The sequence below is a fragment of the Molothrus ater genome, chromosome 2 (assembly GCF_012460135.2).
Source record: "Molothrus ater isolate BHLD 08-10-18 breed brown headed cowbird chromosome 2, BPBGC_Mater_1.1, whole genome shotgun sequence".
Taxonomy (NCBI): Eukaryota; Metazoa; Chordata; class Aves; order Passeriformes; family Icteridae; genus Molothrus; species Molothrus ater.
The window spans coordinates 28,771,684-28,796,333 of record NC_050479.2 but is presented as its reverse complement, the minus strand read 5'-3'; the positions used below and the strand labels follow the sequence as shown (position 1 = coordinate 28,796,333).

General features: G+C 39.9%; 1 protein-coding gene across 4 annotated transcripts in view; it reads right to left on the bottom strand.

The window, feature by feature from the left end:
• FHL2 (four and a half LIM domains 2) overlaps nucleotides 1–24,650 on the bottom strand; it is a 145,053-nt gene that overhangs the window by 3,946 nt on the left and 116,457 nt on the right. For 2 of the 4 annotated variants that reach the window (XM_054518628.1, XM_054518627.1), the window contains exons 2-3: nucleotides 10,136–10,315; nucleotides 3,328–3,502 (exon numbers count right to left, since the gene is read on the bottom strand). In XM_054518628.1, coding sequence (XP_054374603.1) covers nucleotides 3,328–3,502; nucleotides 10,136–10,291 — 331 coding nt within the window. In that variant the 5' untranslated portion in view covers nucleotides 10,292–10,315. Of the gene's footprint in view, nucleotides 1–3,327; nucleotides 3,503–10,135; nucleotides 10,316–20,540; nucleotides 20,710–24,650 lie in introns of those variants that run through there. The other 2 variants (XM_036392564.2, XM_036392571.2) reach the window with 2 other exon arrangements.

Sequence of the window (24,650 nt, the reverse complement as noted above, 5' to 3'; positions counted from 1 at the left end):
TATTTGGTGGTTTTTTTGTTCTTTTAAATTGACTTGCATCAGTAGTAAGTGAACTGTTAATAATCTCTCTGATGCTTACATTCTTGAATATTTTTGTTCCATTTTATTAACAGACACCTTCTAAAAATTATGCCCTCTCTATGCTGATAACTTCCAATATCATGTCAAGGAGCAAATAAATCAGTCCTTGAAAGAATAATAATCTGGAGAAAGAAGATGTAGATAATTTTTTTAATAGACTAGAATTTTATTTTTACATTTGCATCTGTGCTGTCTTCGGGATGGTGTTGTCATTGAAACTCAAAGTTGGGAGAGCCCTGTTTTGTTGGCACCTAGACTGAAGTCAGGGTAGGTTGGGTTTGCAGAAGGACTGGAAGAACAAGCTTGTAATCACTTAAATGGGCATCTCATGGTAAAGCTTCCACAGCGTCGGACAGGAGCACTCTTTGCTGGGTTCAGAACTGGCTGGATGGCTGGGCCCAGAGAGTGGTGGGGATGGTGCTGCATCCAGCTGGGGCCAGGCACCAGTGGTGTCCCTCAGGGCTCTGTGCTGGGACCTGTTCAATATTTTTATTGATGACATGGATGAGGGGATTGAGTCTTTCATTAGTAAATTTGCAGATGACACTAAGCTGGGAGCTTGTGTTGATCTGTTGGAAGGTAGGAGGGCTTTGCAGAGAGACTTGGAATGGTTGGATGGACGGGCAGAGTCCAATAAGATGAATTTTAATAAGTCCAAGTGCCAAGTTCTGCATTCTGGCCACAATAACCCTCTGCAGCGTCATAGGCTGGGGACGGTGTGGCTGGACAGTGCCCAGGAGGAAAGGGACCTGGGGTAGCTGGTGACAGTCGGCTGAACATGAGCCAGCAGTGTGCCCAGGTGGCCAAGAAGGCCAATGGCATCCTGGCTAGTATCAGGAATAGTGTGGCCAGCAGGAGCAGGGAGGTCATTCTTCCCCTGCCTACTGGCACTGGTGAGGCCACACCTTGAGTGCTGTGTCCAGTTCTGGGCCCTTCAGTTTGGGAAGGACATGGAGACACTTGAGTGTGTCCAGAGGAGGCAATGAGGCTGGAGAGGGGCTGGGAACACAAACCCACAGTGAGGAATGACTGAGGGAGCTGGGGGTGTTTAGCCTGGAGAAAAGGAGACTCAGGGGCGACCTTGTCACTCTCTACAACTCCCTGAAGGGTGGCTGTAGTAAGGTGGGGGTTGGTCTCTTTCTCCAGGCAGCAGCTGACAGAACAAGATGACACAGCCTTAAGCTGCACCAAGGTAAATATAGGTTGGATATTTGGAAAAGATGTTTTACAGAAAGAGTGATAAAGTACTGGAATTGTCTGTCCAGGAAGGTGGTGGAATCACCATCCCTGGATGTGTTTAAAAGAAGACTGGATGTGACACTTGGTGCCATGATTTAGTTAAGGTGTTTAAGGTATGGGTTGGACTTGATAATCTTGAAGGTCTCTTCCAACCTAGTCATTCTGTGATTCTGTGATTCTCTGATCTACATTTTGTATTTAGTGGCTCAAAGCAGAGGTCAAGTTTAGCGCTAACAGTCTCCACAAAAGATATCCAATCACTTGCTGGTCCTTTCAAAATAAATTATGCTTTCACTGGTGACCATACTCCTCTGCTGTAGCTCCTGTACTACCACAGTGTGCTGTGTAAGCAGAAAAAGCATGGTGAGTGTACTGCTCTTCCAGCGTGGTGACATCTCAGCTATCCTGGGTAAGCAGCTAGAGACCAGTGGGTAGTTGAAAAGCTTACGAAAATTAATTTCTTCTCTGGGTTATAAGAGAAGCAGTGATTCTGTGTCACTGAATCCAACCTCCATTAATACATAGCAATGTATAGCTGGCATAATAGACAAAAAGAGATCCACTCAGTAAATCACTGATAATGGCAATGAATCTGATGAGCAGAAATAAAAATATATACACATAATACTATAGAATCATAGATTCATAGAACAGCTTTGGTTGAAAGAAACCTTTAAAGATCATCTAGTCCAAGGCCCTTGCAGTAAGCAGGGACATCTTCAACTTGATCAGGTTGCTCAGAACCCCATCCAAACTGACCTTGAATTTTTCCAGGCATGGGGAATCCACCACCTCTCTGGGCAACCTGTTTCAGTGTTTTACCTTACCCCTTCGTTGTAGAAAACTTATTTTTTATACTAATCTAAATCAACCCTCCATTACTTTACAAAAAGTTACACTTTGTTCTTTTGCAGCAGGCCCTGCTGAAAAGTTTGTCCCATCTTTGTTACAGTCTCCTTTCAGTACTGAAAGGCTGCAAACAGGTTTCCCCAAGCCTTCAGCCCAAGCTGAACAATCTCAGCTCCCTCAGCTTGTCTTTATAAGCAAAGTGTTTCAGCCCTCTTTGGGATCCTCTTTTGAACCTCCTCCAGCAGTTCTATGCTCCTCTTATATTGAGGTTCCCAGAGCTGGGTGCAGCACTCCAGGTAGGGTCTCTCAACAGCAAAGTTAAGGGGCAGAACCACCTCCCTTGACCTGCTGCCCACGCTGCTTTGGATGCAGCCAAGGATACAACCAGTATTCTGGGATGTGAATGGACTTCCTGTGTCATGGAGTTCCAGCTTTAAAACTAGCACTGGCTATTCCCAAGCATGTCAGTTTTTATTTCTGTGTCAGCAAAATGGGTGCACATGGAATAATAGAGATGTTTAAACTCAGAATAGATAGGGTTATCGGCTTTTAAATATTGTTGCTCTATTTCATCATCAAGCCTTCATTTTTATGCCCTAGGAGCAAAATGGTGTGGTTTCCTCTTTTTATTTGAGATGAACAATATCAGAGCCAGCTGACAAAGTAACTACTAATCGCTATGGAGTGTGTATGAGGATTCTTCAAATTGCCTTTTAATATTTTACTTCTGCACTGATAGCACTTCAACATTAAACCCCTCAAATCATCACAGAATGCTATAGTATTGTTGTGAGAAGACCAGGTTTAGCAATCTATTACTATAACCTCATGTTTCATGTTAAAAAAAAAAAAGCTATTCCCTGTTCCTTCATATATTTGTGCTCAAGGAAGACCTCACAGGCACTTTGACCAATTTTTCATCAGTCTGAGAGAAGCTAAATTTTGAGTAATTAGAGAAAATTTTTATGTGAATGAAAGTTCTTCCATGAGCCATTATGGATATTACATGTTCTGGTCATGGAAGTGGACTAGAATGCACCATCACCAGTTTTTTACATAGTTCAGCATGACTTAATAGAGATAGTCAAGGAGAGACATTTCTCACAAATATTGCCGACTTTGGGCTTGATATTTAGTCCAAAAGGTGAACATCCTAACCTGGCATAATAGTCTTCTTGCACTCATTACATTTGGAAGAGTATTCATTGGAGTAGCAGTCAGTACAAAGTAGATGTTCCTCTTTTGCAGCAAAAGGTTTGTCCACCAAGGAATTCTTGCACTGGAAGCAGTGGAAGCAGGTTTCATGCCAGTGGCGGTCCTTATAAGACAGATCCTGTAGAAATCCAAAACCACAGAGTAAGTGGAATGAATAGTTTGCACAACTGGAAGCTCAGAGAATGCAAACACATCCAAATCTGAACTCCAGCCAGGAGCTGGGGAGCTTTGAGGAAAACAAAATGTTCTGACAAAGGTGAACTTATTTTGCTGTGATAACCAAGAGCAGCTCATGACAGCTATCAACCCTTTTTCAGTTCAAGGTAACCCTTTTTGTTTGTGACAGAGGAGCAGCTAATTTCACTTAGGTATTTCCTTTGAGAATTAATCACTCAAGCCAGCTTTTGAGTTGGATTAAAACTTGTTAATCTATTAGGTATGATAGACTTCCCCTATTTGCCTTATCTATTGCTGATTTCTTGTTCATTTCATAGACATTTACTCCTGAACAGAAATATTTTTTCCCAATTGCATTCTGGCATTTTTTTGACAGATTTGCATCAAGAGTGGAATCAGTCTGATCCCTTTTGGGTTTTTTCCACTACAACAAATTTTTACTGACTCTTGTGTTTTGGTTTACCTATATTTCAGATGTGGATTTTACTGAAAGATACAAGACTATGTTGTACCTGCATCCGTGATCCAGAGTACTGGCTACGGGATTAGTATGGGCATGTTAGTATTTAAAATACTCTTCACAGTGGTTCCTTTGATTATTTAAAAGAAACAGGCCTTCTCAAAATTGTGACCTAAAATGGTGGATTGTGCTTTATAACATTTAAATTAAGGTGGCCTGTACATGTAACACTTGAACAGTGTCTTCGGACTTCAAACAAAATAGAGCTTGGATGATTACAAGAAACGGTGTTCACCCCAAAATATAGAGGCTCTGGTATGGGTTGGGAGTGTGAAAGGCTAGAATTGTCATGAATAGGGAGTATAAAACTTCAGCTGAAATAAGTTCTCAAGTTCTAGCTCAAGATCTGTGTATTTATTGCAGGCATTAAACTAATCAGGGTAGTTGAAGGAAAAAAGCAAGTGGTAGAATAATGAATTCCAATTTTGCAGTTGTGTGAAGCGTTGCAAAGGGTTCATACCTGATCTGGCATAAGCTGTACTGTGTCAGTCAGTACAGTCACAGTAACTCCAAATGTGTAATCTTAAGGCCAGAGCAAGATACCACAGATTTAGGTTAACCTAAAATAACAGTTTGTCTTTGGGAGCCTTGTTCTCATAAACAGCTAGCTGGAAACACTGAAACAGTTTCATCTAGCTCAGCTGATATGTGGTAGCTTGTTAAACTTTAGTAATTTGTGTAAAAGTTTGACTATGCAATTAAACATTTCTGTTTGGACATCTGTGCCACTCACCTAATTTTTTTGAATCATTGTGAGTAACAATTTTCATCTCTGAGATTGCACTCTGTGGTAGAATATCTTAGACTTCCACTTTACATCTTTCAGACAGTTGTTTATTCAGCTCATCTATTCATTTCAGCTAAATCCTTCTGAAAGAACACAAATTTCTGACTGTAATATTTTAATCTTTTCTAATAGCAAATGAAAACCAATCTTCTTTGGAAGTTACTTACATTTTTTTTTCTTTTCTTTTCTTTGAGAGAAGTCTAATAGCCTAAATCTGGGCTCATATTATATTTTCAACAGAAAAATACAATATGCAGTGCTTTCCAAAATAACTGAAATTGTACTTTTAGAAAGTAGGACAACAGATCTGATCTTCTTTCTCTTGTAACATGATTTATTCAATTATTTTTCCTCATTACCGGTCATTTCCTGGTTTTGCAATTTTCAGCAAGCTATTTTTTAATATCCAAAATTCATGTGGTGATGTATGCTTATTTTATCAATGAAATGATACCCTGAAATGGTGTATGCCTTTTAGAAGAGGAGTAATGAAGACAAAGATTAGGTGTCAAAGATGAAAGATTTGACCCCTGAGTCAGTTATAATGGCAAGATTTTATGGGCAGTAGCTGCGTAGGTGACAGTAGCAGATATTTCATTATGACGAAGTCATGAAGCAAAACTCCAACAAAAAGTACCCTAGATAAAAAGTGTATTGAATAATCTTTAGCTACTCTAGATTACTATAACTCTACATTGAATGTAGAGAGAGTCTAAGATGTCTGACTTTGACAGTAGAATATTAGGGTGATGAAATGGATATTGCTTTCTCTCTCTGAATCTGTCACATCTGAAAGCAAACAAGTCCAAGGTACTGATGAAACTATTTATGCATCATGAGTGCTCTTAGGTCACTGAAAAGAAGGTCTATTGGTCTATTTCAGCATGGTGTATATATTACTGGAGGCTTTGACTTGTTCATAAGCTGTGGATGTATTGATGTGGAGCAAATTCTACACTGGAAAAGCATGTGCAAAAACTGACTGAAAGCTTTCTGAATGTCAGGCTGCTCCTCTGTTAAGCTGAAAGAGCAACAGATTTAGTCTAGGTACGTGAATTCTAGTTTATGCTAGCTGATTGTAACCCAAATAAATCTGTTCCAGCAGAAGGTACAAGTGATATAGAACTAATTCCTGTTGTATTTTCATTGTGACACCCACAAAGAAAACTTTGACAAGATAACTGTTAGCATGGGCAAGTTCAAGTTTTGCAGCTTCTCCACAGCTCTGTATAGTTTTGCTCCAGCATGGTTTATTTGGCCTCTAGGGTGGGACTGCATGTGACTTAGAAAAGTGTGTTTTTTTAAAAAAACCCAGAAGACCCCCTTAGACTAGGGTTACCAGTTAACTAGGTTAAGCTTGGGCTCCTCATACCCTGCATTTTTATTGTCTTCTCCTCAGGCTTTTTAAGTCTAAGCAAACTGAAGCCATTATGCAGTACCATTTCTCTTGAAGAACAGGGTTTCAACTTCTCTGGATGTCAACAGGGACCCAGTAGGAAGAAGGAGATTAGAGAGTTTATTACCAGAACAGTAACTGTATATGTTGTTCATGGCTTTTTTTACCACAATGGTCTATTCAGAAGGTTGAATGTAGGAAATGAGCTACGCCAACTAAATGCTGTGCAGATTTTAGCTACACATACCCTGTAGCAAAACACTTCTGTATGTTAGACTGGCACATACCTATAAAAGTATGTTGAGAAAAGGTAAAAACAAGTGATATTGTGCTGTACTCTGCCCCTTACATGTGTGAGAAGATATTAAAGTATCCCCCTCTTTTACCATTTCACTTCACAAAAACTAGCCTGAGATTCAATAATGAGCTGAAAAAGTGTTGCATGTTGGGACAGAGTTTAAATATTAAAAATGAGAAAAATAATTATTTTTTCTTTTTCCTGAGCCTCATTACTGGAGGTTTTATTTCTTGTTTATTTTATGTGTGAGAATGACCCTTTTGAGGCATTTTTGGCCTGCATGCTGACACAGTAGCTGTATCTCACAATCCACTCATAATTTAATTTGCACATTTCACAGAGAGAGTTTTCACCCCCTTCTGCTTGGCAAGGCCAACTTGTGGACTGCATTAAACACAGGATTAATGTAGATATTTCCTGTATTTCCAATGGTTTCCATACCATAGGATCTGCAAGGAAAGTATTAAAACAGCCAAAGTCAACGAAAAGTAACCCTTCAGCAGTTAAGCAAATAAGTGCAAGATGCATGGATTTCCAGAAATAAGCCTGAAACTGTAGGTGTGGTGAGCATTCACCAGGGACTTAGCCATTAAAATTACAATTTTTTTTCTAGAAAAGTAAATTTCTCCTGTAACCTGTTGGCATATGGATAATGTGTAATAGCTGTGAGAGAAACGACCCTGTATTTTCATGCTGCCTGCTGGTGCCTCCTACCAGTCAGTACATGAAGCTTTTAATTTGTCTGTGGAAGTTTTGTAAGCATCAGCTAGAAGTGTTTACAGTTAATGAAATGGCTTATGCCCAAAGGTGGCATTCAGACATATGTTGTCATTCTGGGATTTTTCTGGTGGCAAAGACTTGTTCTTTTAAAACAAAGAACAAATTAGCTACTACTCTGTTAAGTTTACAGTTACCCATAAACTACCTGAAAAACTAGAAAGATAGTGAAGAAATTTCTCCCCTGTCTTGAATCCAGGGTAAGTTTCTCTACAGCATTGTTGTCTTGTGGCCTCTCTGTGCTACAGCTAATACACAATGTGAAAATTCAGCATCAATTTAATCCTCTCAGAGTCCACTGCTGTCAGAATTTGAGTTATTACAAGTGTCCTCTTCTCAGCACCTGTGCTTTCACTTTGGTGTAACCCTGTCAGTTATAGGAGGTTTGATTGTAATTGGGAGGGTGGGAAAGAAGGAAAATAAGAGTATCTGGTTCTCAGTGTAGCTTTTCTTAGTGAGGAGAAATAATGGTGGCCAAGAATGGACTTGTGAAGGAAAATCTGATGTGAAAACTTTGTGGGACTTTCCAGGTTGTAATGTGGATGTAAGTGTGGACACTGCTGCCAGATGCAGAGGCCTGGATGTGACCTTTTCTCATGACTCTGTCACTTCATTATATTTTTTTATTCCAAATTTTACAGTTTTAGGTTATGCCGAACGTACAAACAAATTGGAGCCAATATCGTCCATGCAGTAAACACACTGGTTTCATTCCCAAACATAGTACAATTTATCTTCTTTGTTCAGATGAAAAAGTATTAGTAAAAAGATTTATGTAAAAATGCATATATATAGGTATGTATATGTGTATTCCTTTTTTATTTATATACCTACATATTCATACAGTGTAATGAGGAGAAGCCTGATTTTTTTGGTGACTGTTTCATGGCTGAATTATGCTCAGTCACAGTGCACACACTTCATCTGAAACTTACCCTGTGGCTGAGGCACTTGTAAGGGCTCTCTCAAATGTGTTCTCTAGTGCCTATTACTGTCATTGAAAAACTACTTTAGTTTTCTTGTCAGTGAAAACATTCATAGGATCTCTTTTCCTACCCAAACATGGGTTTTTTTCAGAAAACTTGCAAGAATTTAAGTTTCAACTTTTATCCATCAGAATTTGCTAAAATTGCTCAACAGCTTCAAAAGCTACAGCATAAAGTATGGACAGGCACAAACAGTAGTCACAGAAACAAAAAAAAAGGACATGTTTGTTTCTGGCATGCTTTATAGCTCTTTAAGAAATCTTTATTTACTATCTCTTAGTTGTGTTTTCCACATATAGTTCTGGTTTTTACATAGATAAAATATTCTTAGATTGCAGACAGTGGGGACTTTTTTTTTTTTTTCTATCTGTTATTAGAGTGTGCTTCACTTAAAAGCAAAGAAAAGCAGTATATCGGATAACACCCACACTCCCTAAATACATAAATCTGGGTTGAAAAGTTCAGCCCGATTAATTCCTGAATACTTTGACCAAGATTTGTTGAAGCTGGTCCAAGTTTTTAAATTCTTGACTATCAACACATGGAAATACCTTCTCAGGGGATTAGAAAGTGACCTTAAAACAAAAGCACATTCTGGAACGGGGCAGGAATATTTTGCTTTTTCAGGTCAGGCCAGGCCAGCTGTATCTCATCTCTAACCTGAATATTTATGAGCTGTAGGAAAGCTGGCAATTTTATACCTTCTTACAGATTATTGCCAGTTCTCTCTCTTGATGGTGAAAAATTTTTACCTCTTTAAGGCTTCTGAAAGTGACTTTCCTACTGATTTGCCAATAGGGTGTTGTAGATCAATTTGGAAGGTATGAGACATTTATTTTTTCCAATCTGAGTAAGCATATATTTTTATATCTCTGAAATAGTGATTGGATGATAGTATCACTAATGGGAATTAGTTTATCTTTGTAGAAGCATGGATCAGCAGTGGGAAATCAAAAATCAGATCTCCTTGGGTCAGTGAAGAATCCTATGGGCATGCAATACAAATTGCAGTTCTACTGCAATCTCATTCTGTCAGTGAAAATCTTGCCCAACTTCGAACAGGCCAATTTTATGCAAGGAGGATGCATATCAGAGGAAGACTTTGGTAGCTGTATAACAGACACTTCACTGGATGGCTCCTCTGTCCTCATTCAGGCAGGCTGAAATTGGCATGAATTCCAGGTTTTTTAATTAATTTAAAAGAAATACAGGTGGTCACAACTATTCTGTACCAGGCAGGTGTTTCCATGTCTTGTAGCAGTGCATAACTCAAGCAAGCAAGGCCTCTGCTCTGTCTATCCCATTCTTTAATTAGACTCCACTATCATCATTCTGTATTTAAAAGGTTATTTTTTCTAACTCTATTTGATTTATTGCTAGCTGGATTTCTGTGACCTCCAAGTTAGCACCCTGAGTGTGTGTCTCTTGATGACCACAGAAGTGTGGGCACAGCAAAGCCAGCAGTGGCTTAGCTCCCTCTGACCCAACAGTAGGCCTAACCAGCTTCTGTCACCCTTTTAGATCCCAGCTGGCCCTGAGGAAAGGTTCATCCAATGAATTAAAGAGGATTTCTTACATCAGAGCATCAGATCATTCTGTGGTTTATAGGAGTGGATTTCTATTACCATGCTGCATAAAGAAAGGTTTGACAAGTGAAACAATAGAAAACAGATAGAGGGGTCCAGAAAACATGCTCTCCCATCAAAAGAAACCCCTGTGTAGCTGTTAGGCTGGATCCTTCCAGATCTCAGAGCTCTGTACCCAGGCTGCTCTCTCAAGATTTCTGTAACAAGACACAAATCTGACATACCTTGCAGTCAGCACCAATAGGTTTTTTGCATTCCTCACAGGTGTTGGAATAAAGATTTTCATAACATTTCACACAGTAGGGGCTGTCCTCCTTCAGGATGTACTTCTTACCAAATAGAGACTCTTTGCAGTAGTGGCAATCAAAGCGTTCAGTCATGTTGGTGTCTGGAGTCCAGCTATCCTGCCACAAAGACAGGAACAGGCACATGTCAGACTGAGCTACACTTGACCCAATGCCCCAAGAAAGGTTTATCAATTCTTGTTTTTCACATTGTACCTCAGTTTCAATCCGACTTTCAGTCAAATAAATGAACACAGTAGGAAAAAATTGTGCTATAAATTTTGCAGTGCAGCCCATCTAAATCTGTTGATCCATCTTTGGCCAGACCTAGTGCTAGAGATGAGAGGAGGGATTAAACCCCGAGCGTGAAGAATTCTTGTGGGATTTGTAAATGGAATTTGACCTATAGGTCTGCAACAAGAAGGTGTTTCTCTAGGGGATGGAGGGAGTCAAGTCCATTAAGAGCCAGCTAATCTTCCTTCAGAAGCAACATCTCCTACATAAGGCAAGGGAAAGGTTTACATTGCGCGTAGTCTTGAGTCATGCACAGACTATCAGGCACCACATGAGCTTCTGCACCTTCCTTCTCTACATTCTCAGTAGGCCAGTGTCTGGCAATCATTCCCCCACAGGCAGATACCAACCCTCTATCTCTGCTCGTGCATGGGGCTATGGGGGTGGAAGGTGTAGGATCGGTGACTGTGTATCTGATTCTCCTCTGATGCACCTGAAGAAGTTCTCCAATAGCTGTAGTGTATTGGGACACAAATGGGAGCTGGCTCCTGGGTGTTCTGGCTCAGACAAATGTAAAAAAATTATTATGGAAGGGAAAAATCAAGTAGAAGAAACTGTATATGATGTTTCGGCTTGTCTGAATTAAGTGCAATTGATGTTTGCTCCTCAAGTTTTGTTACGTCTCTATAATTTTCTGGATGCACACACAAGCAAAGATGACACAAATGCCTTTGATGAATATTTATTATTGCCTGGGACAATTTATTTTGGATTTCATCACAGTCATCACCTTCTTTCTTAACCTGAGGCTTGCAGCATGTGGTGCACCTGAAATCTGGAGGGTACAGCTGGAGGAAGGCATAGCTGCCTAAGCTGCCTGCTTAGGAAAGGGAATTTCCCAAGCAGAAAGTACATGCCACCTGGACTGCATGATCTTAGCTCCCTGCCAGGCTGCATCACCTCTTTAAGGCACATCTGATCTATAAATCCTTAAATGTTTTGAGTACTAATAGCTTAAGTGGCTACCTCTGTCTTTCATGCACAAGTGACATTTACAGCATCAGCAGTCCTTTTGCCAACTTCAGCTCTCAGTTTTAAACAAAATGTTACTTGCTTAGTGTTCTTGGCAGAGGTTGCTGATTTCTGGAGTTTGTCCTCTCCCTCTGGCAGTGGGAGCCACCCATAGGGCATTCTGAAATCCTGAGTTCTCCCCCAGGATTTCAGTTTTTATTATTATCTTTCATTCTGTCTATCTGGGATGTGTCTATCAAGGTTTTAGGGCTGTCTGAATGGACAATTTTTTTTAAATGGCCAATCCACTGCTGAATTTTGTGGTGACTAGCGCAGACTGAGGGGTGAGTGTGTGAAGTAGGTAAGTGATGTTTCCACTGCTGGAAAGTCTTATGAATTCCAAGTAACTACTAAAGAAGAGAGACAAACTAGCAAGTCCCAAAATGTGCCTAGAGGAGGAAGCACAAATCCTGGCAGCTGGTCTTCTGTGCTTCTGACAACCCAGGACTAGCAGGACAACCCCTTTGGCCTGCAAAATGGTCTGGGAACTAAGTAACTTTCTTATCCCAGAGGGGAACTGGGAGTATGTAGGGTGCTCTTTGTCCTTAAGGAGCAGAGAGGCTCAAAGGACTGATAAGAACACAGAAAGTAAGATGTGCTGGAGAGAGAAGTGCAATGACCACCCAAAGCTCCCCTGTAGCCCATTTCCAGCAGCAGCAGCTAGCAATGGAAGTATAGGGCAGGAGAACAAGGGCAATACAAAGGGACATTTCCTTAACAATTGCTTCCAGCAAGTTAGTCTTCTCTTGAAATACACCTGCAGTCTTTACCATTTAGTAGATGATAATGGATTTTCCTCTCTGTTTTGAGCCTGTTTACACCCCTAACCTACATAATAGGTTTGGATTTTCCCAGGAAAGAACTAGTCAGGACTTAATTTCCTCCTGGAGTAATCTCAGCAAAATGGAATCAGACCAATGTACGCTGAGTTATATGTGTAGATGTATGACTAAGTCTGAGAGGAGTGATAGCTTTTGTTCAAATGGTCTGTATTTAGGACAAAAATCTGTACTTTTTACTTGACTATATTAGGTTTTTTTTTCCAAATGATAGGATTTTGTTGCCCATTTAATGTGCATTATTGCTAAGTTAAAATGTGAGCAGGAACCACTTAGGAACTTGCATTTGTCACCCTTCTTCAGAATTATTTCTTTTCTAACCCTGATTTAAAAGTAGATGTGAGATACTGAAGAGTGAAAAATTTCTCTTGATGTGTAAAAGCAAAAACTATAGAGTGTGATTCCTTTACAAGTTTATACAATTTCATCCAAAGCTGCTAAATGTAAAATATAGAAGTGCTTTGTGATTGGAAGGACTGTTCCCTTAGAAGTGGGCATTCCTGTCTCTTGGTCACAGGACTTCCCCTCTTGAGTGCTGTATTGTCTTCTGGGTGCACTTCACTGGAGCAGAGGCAAGCATCATTACATCATGTAATAGATGTATTTAAGAATTGATATAATAATGTAATAATTGAACAATTCAAAATAATTCAGCAATTATTTAATACTTGGTGCCATGATTTCAGAAAATACCTGGGCACAGCCTGCAATCCTGAAAGAGATCTAGTTTTGTTAAATGTATTCTAAGATTGTCCCAGGGGATTGTCCCCCTCACCCTGAGCAGGGAGAGGCAGTCCTCATTTCTACATCTCAGATTGAGGGATGAACTCTGCTCTATGAAGACAATACAGGGACAGCTCTGGATGAGATTTAAGGAACAGCTCTAGAGATTTGGGAAATTGAAAGACAAGATCTGCATTTTGGCTTTAGTTATGTGAATCTTTTATTGGATCTGGGACCAATTTTGGATCCAATGTCTTTTAAAGTTAGGAATTCAGGTTCGTGTGGTTTCATTCAGTAAGCTGGAATTAAGGTCGAAGCATCCCAAAATTCTGGGCTATTTAAATCCAGGTCTTGGACTGAATCTCATGATCTACTATGTGCTATTTCGAGCATATTGTACAGAGTTTTTTCCTACTCCAGAGAGAATTAAGTGTGAGGTAATAATGGGTCCTATCTACTAAACACTAGAAGGAGTTTCAAACAAATAATTTCACTGTTGTCTTACAATCAAGGAACGTGAAATTGTACTGAGCAGTATTTTTGCCTGTCACTTTGTACACATGGTCCTTTACATTGCCACTCCATTAATTCCTGTTATATAAAATCCCCTCATGTTTAGCTTAGTGTAAGCTATATGCACTCTTTTGGACTTTAGGGGAAAAAAACCAAAACAGGAGACTTGCACAGCTGTGGATGGACACAAATTGCAATTCAACCTCCTTGCCATTGATCTATTTCTTTCTCTTATGTTTGATACTTGTTGACCATAAAGTGTTGTGGGACAGAGGCTCATCACTATTACAGCTCCTTGTGGTTAAAGATCTTTAGATTTTATTACTGTAGTCATTCTATACTTAAACTTTTTCAGATTGCTCTCAACATAATCATGATGAAGAAATTGATTTTTTTCTGCCATTCAGTCTCCCTCCTACAGTATCAGACATAGCAAGTACATCTCCAAAAGGAAAAGAGCTTTCTGTTGCCTGCCCAAAAGAGAAGCTGCAGCTTATGCCAAATGTTAGTACTACCCACACTCTGTCTCACAGGAAGAAAGAATTGGCAGAAAAATTAACAAAAAGTTAGTAGACTGACTCAGAATCTATGCTTCTTTCCTCTTCTTTCCCTGTTTGCTCAGTCTCATTTTACTGGCAGTAATTCCTAAAGTTGTCATATTACTGCATAAATATTAGGGCTCATCATGTCATTAAGAAATTATCCAGCGTTCCCCCATCCCCTGACACTACTGACTAGTGAAAAAGCAGACCTTGCCTGCTTCTTCAGCTGTGTCTGCAAGCCTAATAAAAGCTGTTGTGTCCATCTCTCATTTCAACTTTTCCTAGGGGATGTTGAGCACTGAGAGATGTATCTGCACACACACAAGAGAGAGAAAGAGGCCAAGGGGAACTATCTAAACGATGTACGAGTTGTTTAGTTTATTCAGTGAAGTTCTGACCTCTTCTTGTAACAACATCTGGAGACAGAGAATTAAGCCCCTGTAGATAGATGCCAAAGGGGGGCTTGCTGCTGACTGCATTAGGTGAGCAGTGCTGGGGCTTTCTCCCCCCATGCCCCTGGATCAGTATGCTGTGTTAACCACCTGCATAGGAAACAAAAGGTCTTCCTTCAAGATGTACAGGCATTTCTCTCACCTGACTATTTTTCCAGAAGATCAGTACACATGGAGAATTTTCTGTTTATTTCTCTTCCCCTGAGGAAGGAAGATTTGTGTCTGGCAACTCCAGTGACATGAGCCATGCAGGTTTGGAGCATTTGGAAACAATTTATGATAATGCTCCAAAGGCTAAAATGAAAAGATTTATTTACAACCATGAACTGACAGTTCAAACTATGCTGGTCTTTCTGGCAAGAGGTGATTTTTTTTCCTTGCAACTTAGCTGCTCTTACCACATTCATTATCTATCATCTTGTTGCAGCAACAGGAAAACACTCTTGGAAGACCTAAGCATCTTTCCAAACCAGACCATAAGACCATGCAAGGGGAAAAGAGGGAAACCTAATTGTATTTATTTTTAATTTACTTTAGAAAAATAAGGAATGGCCATTTTCTCTTCATCAAAAACCAGGAAATTTGGTTTAATATTTGAAAATTATAGTAATAATAACAACATAAAATAATAAAAAATTGACCCAGAGTAAAATATCCCAGTCATGAATTTAGATGCTAAATTTTAAAAGCTATTTAAAGAAAAAAGTTTCCTTTTTAATAAAGTTACCTTGCAATATTCTTCAAAATTACATTTGGATTTTTCCAAGAACTCACCTTCCTTGGAAATGGCTGACTTATTTTGTGTATGGTATAACATTCTGATATATTTTTTACAGTTTTTTTAAATCTCTGCTGTGCAATTTTCTGACCAGACAGACTGCATTAACATATGCAGATAACCAAAGCATACCTGGTTCCTGTCTGGATTGCACAGTCAGCCTGTCATGAACGGGAAAGTGGACAGTGTGCTGGGTAAGATTGTATTCCTTAGCAGAATATAAATAATTAAAAAAAATGAAATAGAAAATGTTTATTGTGTGGCAAGGCTCCTCATGCATCTGGCTAAAGTAATCCCAGTTACAGCAGTGGAGAAGGAACTCACCACTTGTGGTTCCTCTGTGGTTTATTGTGTTTGGCAGTCAATAAAGGTCTGCTCCAGTCTAGAGCCACTCCAGCAGTGGTAGAGCAAGAGCCAGTAGTAATATCTACAAATGCCACAGAAGAACTGAGCACTGACACTTTGAAATTGTACCCCACAGATTTTGCTCTATGGTTATCTCAGGCTGATTCTGAAATGACTGAGGGTCCCTGGTCTCACCCATATTCCTGCACACAATTCAGTTACAAAAGAAGAGTGTTGAAATAACATGGAACATTACTTAAATCTGCCATAGCAAGGAGGAGCACAGTTCAAGTGGAAAGGCTTGCTTTTATTTTCTATTTTAAAGCCTTTTGAAATTGCTGTCCTCCTTCTTTCTCTTGCAAAATAAGCAAATGCTTGTTCAGAGGAAAGGTCAAGTACTTGATCCTGCTTAAGCATAAAAATTTATATTTCTAATAACAACATTTAAGCAGATAACAGAAAATTATAGTGTAGAAAACCAGTATAAGATTAATAAACCTTTTTATTATTTCTGGCACTATCCTGCAAGAATAGTGTACAAGCTAAATGTCTGCAGACATTAAACTCTAACAAAGGTTTGTTTTTCCAGAAAAGCATTGCTTTCTCTTATTGTCAGGAACACTGCTAATCTCAGAGAAATTAGACTTCAAGATAAAAATACCCAGAAATGCCATGTGCTACCATGCAGTCATGTTTCCAAATTTTTCTGTATTTTTTAAATCCTCCTTACTACTACCCAGGGCACAAAACCAGAACAATGTCCCAAATAGCCTGTGCTTCCCTCTTTAAAGAAAGGATAGAAGAAAAATTGGGATGATTCTGTGGAAGAAGAATGCTTTGGTTTTTGTTCTATCCTCTAGCAGCACAGCTCTGATTCTGTTTACTGAGGTAAGAGCACAAAGCCCCTTGTGTCTGGTTTGGGGGACCAGTTAATGCACATCTTACAGCTGCTGGATAAAACTGCTGGATAAAACTGCTGTGGCACTGAATGCCTCAGGGCTGTGAGGTACCCAAACTTCCCTGCCCAGCCAGAATGCCTGTGGCCTTCCAAAATGTGACAAAGGAGACTACATAAACCTTGGGGCACCCATTCAGCTGGGCATCTTAGCAAACCAGATCAATTGCACCTGCATGAAACCAGTTAGGCCCAGTTTGGGGGGGTTGTGGCTGAAGACTGTGTCCAGTCCAGTCCAGCCAGGACACAGAGAGCAAAACTGGACACAGAGAGCAAAACTGGACACAGAGAGCAAAGAGATCATCTACTAAGATTGAGACAAAGTACTTGTGGTGTGTGAGAGGTACAGAAGAAAGCACAAAGACATAGAGAGTCTGATGAAATGGACATAGGAAATCTTTTTGTGGGCAAGATTATTTCCAGCTGAAGAAGGAAGATGTTGAATCCACCATGGAGAGCTGCATGGCATAGTAGGAGAAGGTGGAATTCTTCAAAGGTGAGATCCTGGTCTCTGAAGACACTTCTGCTCTAAATCTCAAGGGTGCTTCAGAGCAATGACAAAACACATCTATGTAAATGATTGCAGGTATTTCATGGCTTTATGCAATTTGCTGTTTTTATTATGCAAGATGAAGTGAAGAAACAGTGCTGGGTTTTGAGCCCTTACATTTATGCTTGCTGAGGGTCTAGAACTAACACCATCAGAGTGATACCTTAGAACTTTCTCTGCAGTGGTGGATATATTTGAAACTTTAAATTCAGGAATTTTCTATGAAAGGGAATGGTGAATATGGTGAATATGTCAGTGTTATGCTCACCTGCATTCCTCTTATGGCATATCATTATATGTACAATAACCATTCAGTATCCTAGTTGATATAATTCAGTATAATATAGAAGGGTATGTGAAAAGGAACAAAATTAACTTTATCACCTGGCATGTGTATTTTGATGTTCATGCTTAGGAGAAGGTTCTACTGGTTTATAATCAAATTCTGTCTATATATAGCTAATTAATATTGTTGAAATGTTAATGCTTCAGTGGCTGTCAATGTATCCAAGATTTATTTTCATGAAACCTGTCATTACCCTGCCATTTCACATTCTCACTTGTGGTGAATCTGCATCACAAATAACTGTGCATATGTAAATTAAATATTAAAACTACACCATTAGAATTAATCAGTCTAAAAATGCAAATTATGAGATTCCCCCAGTCTCTGAAGCAGTACCCAAGTGAGGGAAGATGATTGCCTACAACACTACACCATTCAGAGTTTGTCCAGAGATGCTCAGGACAGATTTACCCATCAGAGAAACATGGATAAGACTTAGACCTGAATGTTCCTGGTCCCTGGGGATCCTGAAAGACTGTGAGCATGCTGGCCAGCAGCAACAGGAATTGCTTGTGGCTGATGGTGTTAACACTTAGCTGACCTTCCCTTAACTCTGAATATCCTGGCCCCTGTGAGATGAGGCAAGGCAGGGAGGTGAGGACACCAGCAGGTAACACATTGCTTGGCTCTGAGGCTCAGAGCTCAATGCCCTGGAGAACTAAGCCAGGGGTCTCTCATGAATATAGGTCTTTGCAGCCCTCCTCATCCCTTTCTTTTGGAATGAAAGTTTGAATTTGCAGTGCAGTGCAGCAGAAACTGTCATTAGCCCTTACAATTATAGGAGTTGTACTTTGTCACCAATGTTTTGAGGTTGTTTTCTTTTTTTGGCTTCTGACATTCAAAGCATGATGGAATCCTGGCAGGCTGTGTTGTGTGTGATCAAAGGAGTTATCTGATCTCTTTACTAATGCAAGGTGTGCCATCTGGGAGAGCTGATGCCTGTATGGACAGGAAATATGTGATTTCAGGGAAAGTGCTATCCCTGGACTTCTCTAAGGAGTGGGAAACAGATCATTATTTGTTCTTGAGCTCTTCAGTTGAGAATCATCAGTACATGCTCTGTGTGGTAGGAACTTCACATGGACAAACAGTATCTGACACAATATAGCCACTGCTGGGAGATAACAGTGATTTCACAAAAACTAATAGTATTTTCCTGTAAATCCAAACCACCTGGAAGTGACTATTTGGTGCTTGCATATGTAGCACTGCCGCTTTCTGTGGGAGCACATTTGGCAGAATGGTGAGAACCAAAATTATCTGTATTTTATCCCAGCACTTTTGTCATCTTGGGCTTTTCCAAAAGACCACAAGAAGTGGTTCACCCCCTAGCCTCAGGTGTGCTAGTTAGATGTAGATGTCAGCTGGGAACCCAAGGTAACTTTTACAAATTTGATTCCTCAACAACATCATTTTATATCTTTTCAGCTGCCCCACTCACCTCAACCACATGTTAGTTCACAAGCCAGAGGTCATTTTACCCTATGGCAAGGGTAAAAGACAGTTTTATTGGTTCTCTGATCAGATTTTGATAGTAATGCTAGGCTGTGTCAGGAACTGAGTTTTCAATACAGCAACTCATATCCTTTTAAAAATATTTCTCCATATGTCACCAAGAATTGGTAAGGTTTTATTGAAAAAGAGCAACCCTTAGAATCCATCCTTTACCAGTTATGTCTACAGGTGCACAAAACAGACCTAAATTTTTGTAAAATAAACAAACACATGGGGGCTTTTTGGGGTTGTTTTTTTATTTTTTTGCCTTCCATATCCAAATGCCTGAAGCAATCATGTTCAAAGTTTACCATCTGGCTGATAAAAGGCACAGAAGATTTTGCCCAGAAACCTGTGAGTCCAATAAATTTATGAACTGATGAAAATAGGGTTCACAGCAGAAACCCAGGGACAACCATAATTGAAGCATTCTTTCACATTTAATGAATTTATGTATCTAATAACATAGATGGGACCAACAGATAGATGTTGGTCCCTTTTAGAACAATTCCTGTTCAAGACAACATATAAATACGCATAACCATCAATAAATGTTACAGATACTGACCCTGACAATCTCCATGTCAATTAGCAATCTTAGTTAATATACCTCTAGATTGGAGTCAGGGGAGTGGCAATTACAGACTGACTTGCTGGTATCTATCTTTTTATGACATTTGCTGTACTCAGCAAAGCTGTGTGTCTCCATACAGAGCAAAGCTGGAATATGCAGGTATTTGGTCAACTAAATAAAAGCCGTATCCCTTGGGGGAAGTCAAAAGTTTGGAACAGCCATCAATGCAGACAAAAGTTAGTATTTCCTTTATTACATACACAGAGAAATCCACGTTAGTATACAGTAAGGACTGGGTTATTGTGGCTGCGCATACATGCACACAGAGAGAAGCACAAAAAGAAGGAATGCAGAGCTAATAATTGGGATTTGTATTCTAATTTATTCTCTCCACATAAAAAGAAGAAATACAATGCTGATGGCTACCTGTTTTTCCCATACACAATCTATCCACGCTGTTTGCCTGCAAAGAGGAGAGGCTACCTTTGTTTCACGTGCATCTATCTGCTCTTGCTACAGTACCAAAATGCTCCTTTGTTGAGCCCGGCAGCAGGAGTGCACGGAGGTGTAAGGAATCTAAGACCCCATCTTCTACTTTTTATCACCTCCCCGGTGGATTACACACGCAGCACAATAAAGTCATTAAAAATAGTTACACATGAAAAGACCCAGTGCCTCATCAGCTCGCTGATGTGTCACTTCACTGACGGACATGCAGCAGTAATTGCTGCCATAAGAAATTTGTCTTTTTGTCCTCTTAACACCCCTGCCCGTGCACTCAGGAGAAAGGGGGACCGGCAATCTCTCTCCTCGCATCCTTCCCCAATAATCCACGGGGATATTGAACAACCCTCTCCTCCTCTCTGCACCCTTTGTTTAAAGCGACACCTCCAAAGATGTGTTCGGGGAAAAAAGGGATATTTACTTACAGAGCAGTAGCAGGCAGTTAATGCCACCTCCTGGACCGGGGACAGGGGGTCACATCCATTAACAAAAGTGCCAAGAGCACTCTGGCCTGCCCGCAGCCGAGAGCTGTGCAGCCAGCTGGGGCTTTCGAAGAGCTGCCTGCAAAGAGCGGCTCCGCCGAGTGCAGCTCTGCAGTCAGCGAGTGTGGAAAGAGGCTGCTGCCTTCCCCAGCCTAGTGAAACCCCTCGCTATCATTTTACCATATAAGGAGACAAAAGCATCGGAGACTCTCATTCTTTGAGGCGCTCTGCAGCTGGCATTCGACACGTTCTCTATTCCAAGGGTGTCAATACTTCCCCCTCCTAAACATCTTGTCTTTCTTGGCCCCCTTCCTAAAATAAGGCTCCCTCTCCCCTCCTCCAGCCTTTGTTTCTCTAAACCCCTGATGCTTATTAATAACACAGCTTTGCTAAATCCGAGAGCTCACTCTTTGCAGAAGGAGAGGTTTTACAGCAACTCAAGCCCCAACATTTGTAAGGCTCTTCACCTGGCTGAGATAATAAAGTCCTTGGTTAAAATCAATATGAGGCTTTATTTGCTTTGGTCATTTTGCCTGCTGAGTGTCTTGCCAAAGAAGAGTGAAACAACCTGTCTCTCTTCTTCTTTGTGGAGAGATGCACATTTTTACAAAGACCACGTATGCAGGCATTTCTTTATGAGCATTCAGACCCCAGTCTAATTTCTCTCCACCCTTCTTTCTTGCCAAGCTTCCCCATAATCAGGAGGAAAATGAACAAAAGCAGGGGAAATCAATGAAACCAAAACCAACCATCTTTTTCTAAGGGAAAGCCAAAGGAACAGATTGTCTCAGCACATGCTCAGTACCCAGTTGAGAGCCTTGCCAGTGTGCACATGGTAAGAAGAGGGGGAACTATTAATCCTACTATATCAGGAACTACTTTTTCTGCTACAAAATCCAATTTCATTTATCAGCCACTCTAGCAGAGACACATTCTGCCAATCAAAACAATGAGGGTCCTGGGAAACCTCCCAGAGGGGAGAATTTGGATCAGAAGCAAAGGGAGAGCTGCTCTCTGCAGCTTGAGGGGTAGGCTGGGGAGGCATTTCAGGGTAATTCTTCAGTAATGACTGGCACTTGCCAAAGGGAGGTGCTTTAATATGAATGCTTTCAACCTTAAGGGAAACCAGAAGGATAAATATGTAAAGCCCATTGTCCCAAGAGAGCCTTGCTGTTGTTTTGCAGGCAGAAGATGCCAGGCAGTCCAGTGTTGGCTACTTGGTTCTGGCATGTGCCTGAGCAGTGGTGTAGACATGCACATGGGTTAGATCACAGTTTCTCCTGCAAGACAAACTTGTGCCAGAACCCTGCCCTGTACTCGCTGTCCTCTTATGCACCCAAATGTAGTCAGATTTGGAATGGGGGTGAAATGTGTTAGTTGGCCTCAGTGTTACTCCAAATCTAGAAAAGCAATGGTTTTAAAATGGTGGGGAAGGGCCATTCCTAGTTCTTCTATCAGAAGCTAACTCTCCTTTACAGATGTGAGTTATTTTGATGATCAGCAATGATCTGGTTGTCAGTTGATCCAGCCTTTGCTGTTGAGTTTTCAACACAGGCTGACAATGGGCATACAGGATTAAGGATGCCATGGCAATTAAATCTGATTTAAATCAAAGCTGCTGCACTCCAGGGGAGTCCCTGACTCTTCCCTTGAATTTGCAGTGGCACTGTACAATGAATTAAACCAGGGTGTGAAAAATTGTCATTGAATCCATGAGCTACCTTGGAGCTGCTCCTATATCTTGGGAGAGCTACTGGTTGGGTTTCCAGCCCCATCAGTGAGTTCCTGGATGCCCTTGGACAGTAGATTTCATCTCTCTGTTTGTTAGCTTCACAAATAAATATATATTTAAATAATATATATATTATAACATATAATAGTATATTATATATTATTATACATAATAGTATATATAAAATATATATTATGATATATATAATATTATATATAATATATACTATATTATATATAATATATAATACATATATTATATATATATTATATATAATATATATTTACACAAATAAATATATATTTTTATAAATATATATTTAAATAATATATATATTATTTATATCTGTAAATATAAAGCTTAGGGCAGCCAAAAACTTGTGGAAGTTGCTAGGAAATTTACAAAGGACTAGCTAGAGGATAAATATAATAGGAGCAATAGTTTCTCTCTTTTAGGTTAAACTATTGCATAGTGGCAACAATAATAATTTATTTCCATCTTAGTTTCTGTTCTTACCTCAGCTCTGATTTAGTAGTGCACATAAAAAAGGGAAAAAGCCTTCAAGGTAATTAGAATTGGGCTATTTGATTCCAAACTTTCCTAACAAACTAAACATTCTGAATGTGTTGATTTTTTTCAATTTCCATGATATTCTTAGTTCCCTATCTGTCCATTGACAGCTACTGCAGCAAGTCTGACAGAGATTTTTTGATGATCCTTGTGGTCATACAAGACAGGTGTTTCTCATAATTATAAGTTTAAATATATACTGGCTCCAGCTGAAATGATTTAGTTTATCTGTTGCAGGTCTGGGTTGACTTAAGGAGGATAAGGGAATTTTTGCATATTTTAATATAACACTTCTGACTCCTTGAAGGCAGAAGAGCCTCTGGTGATTTAAAACCCATTGGTTTGTGGGCTCACTATGGGACTGGACACTCAGCAGCCACATCAAGACTGTGTGGGGCTGTGAAAGGGATGAGGAAGGTGATCAGGCAGCACCTTCCCTTATCCCAGGATGAGGCGTATGCACTCCATCACACACTACTAGGGAAGATACAGGGAATTCAGACCCCTTACCCCCCTTCAGGACCACTCACTCCGCATTTGTCTGGCAAGTAAATATCCATCAGTGATTGGTAGCCCTTCCCAGCCTCTTTCCCACCAGACTCAAATTCAACAGGTGTGAGTGGGTGGGAGAGCCACAAATTTCATTAATTTTCAGAGAGATGGGGAGGAAAGGACAGAGGCCCTTCCACTAACAAATTCATTATGTAACCCACTTCTTCTTTTTCAATAGGTATATTTTATATTTTATTTTTAGTTCATTGGTTCTCTGAAGAACCCAGCAGAGATCAGGCATCTTCAAGGCTTCAGAGGAGTCATGGCAATGAAAACAGGGGCAGTGCTTCCAATAGTGGGCCTAAACCAAGAGTGGAAATGCACGTTCCATACAGTGATTTAGAAATTTATCCTATGGTTTATATTTTCCTCATGTGTATAGCATTTACATAGCATATATTGCTTGTTCTTCAGTGGTTTGTGTGTTTAACAGGTTAATTCTACATGTAGAATACTGTACTTCCATATGGGTAAAAAAGGTGGAAATAGTACCATTTTCATAGCAGGATTTCTCAGTGATTTTACTAAGCCCTCATAAGTCTCACTTCAGCTACTGGGCTGATGCTGGAATAACTATAATTTCAGCACTTATCTCATTTTCTGGCTGAAAAGAATGAACAAAGAAAAGTAGTGGAAAGAGACAGCTGGAAGTGGAATATTTTTATTTCCCCCAGTTTGAGACATGAGAAATATAATGTCTCTGAGAGAGCAGGGGAGGAGAAAATATACGCTTTTGGGTTTGAAAATGGCTAAGCTACTGGCTGATTCCTTACTCCACCAATTTATCCTGGAAACTGTTAAGTTCCTTTATCAGAATTCTACTAATCCCATTTTTGATGCTTGAATCTATGTAACACAAGCTTCAATTGAATATGAGAGGGTGCATTTAGGAGAGCTGCTGTTTTTGGCACTAAGACTTAGGAAGGAGTGTAGACTAGTGCAGAGGTTGCATTTTAGTTCATTAAACCTAAAATAACAGGTATGCAATATTAAATCTTCCTGAAATTTCATACTGATAAAATGCTTACAGATATGTATTTTCCCTAAGAATATGAGGAATTTGCAAAGGATAAAAAGATATTTTCAGCATGTATTTTCTTTCCCAATTCAGTTTCCAAGTCACGAGATTTTGTGCAATATTTTGATCTTTCTTTCTTCCCCTAGGAGACTCGAACCTCAAGTAGAAAGACATATCAGGT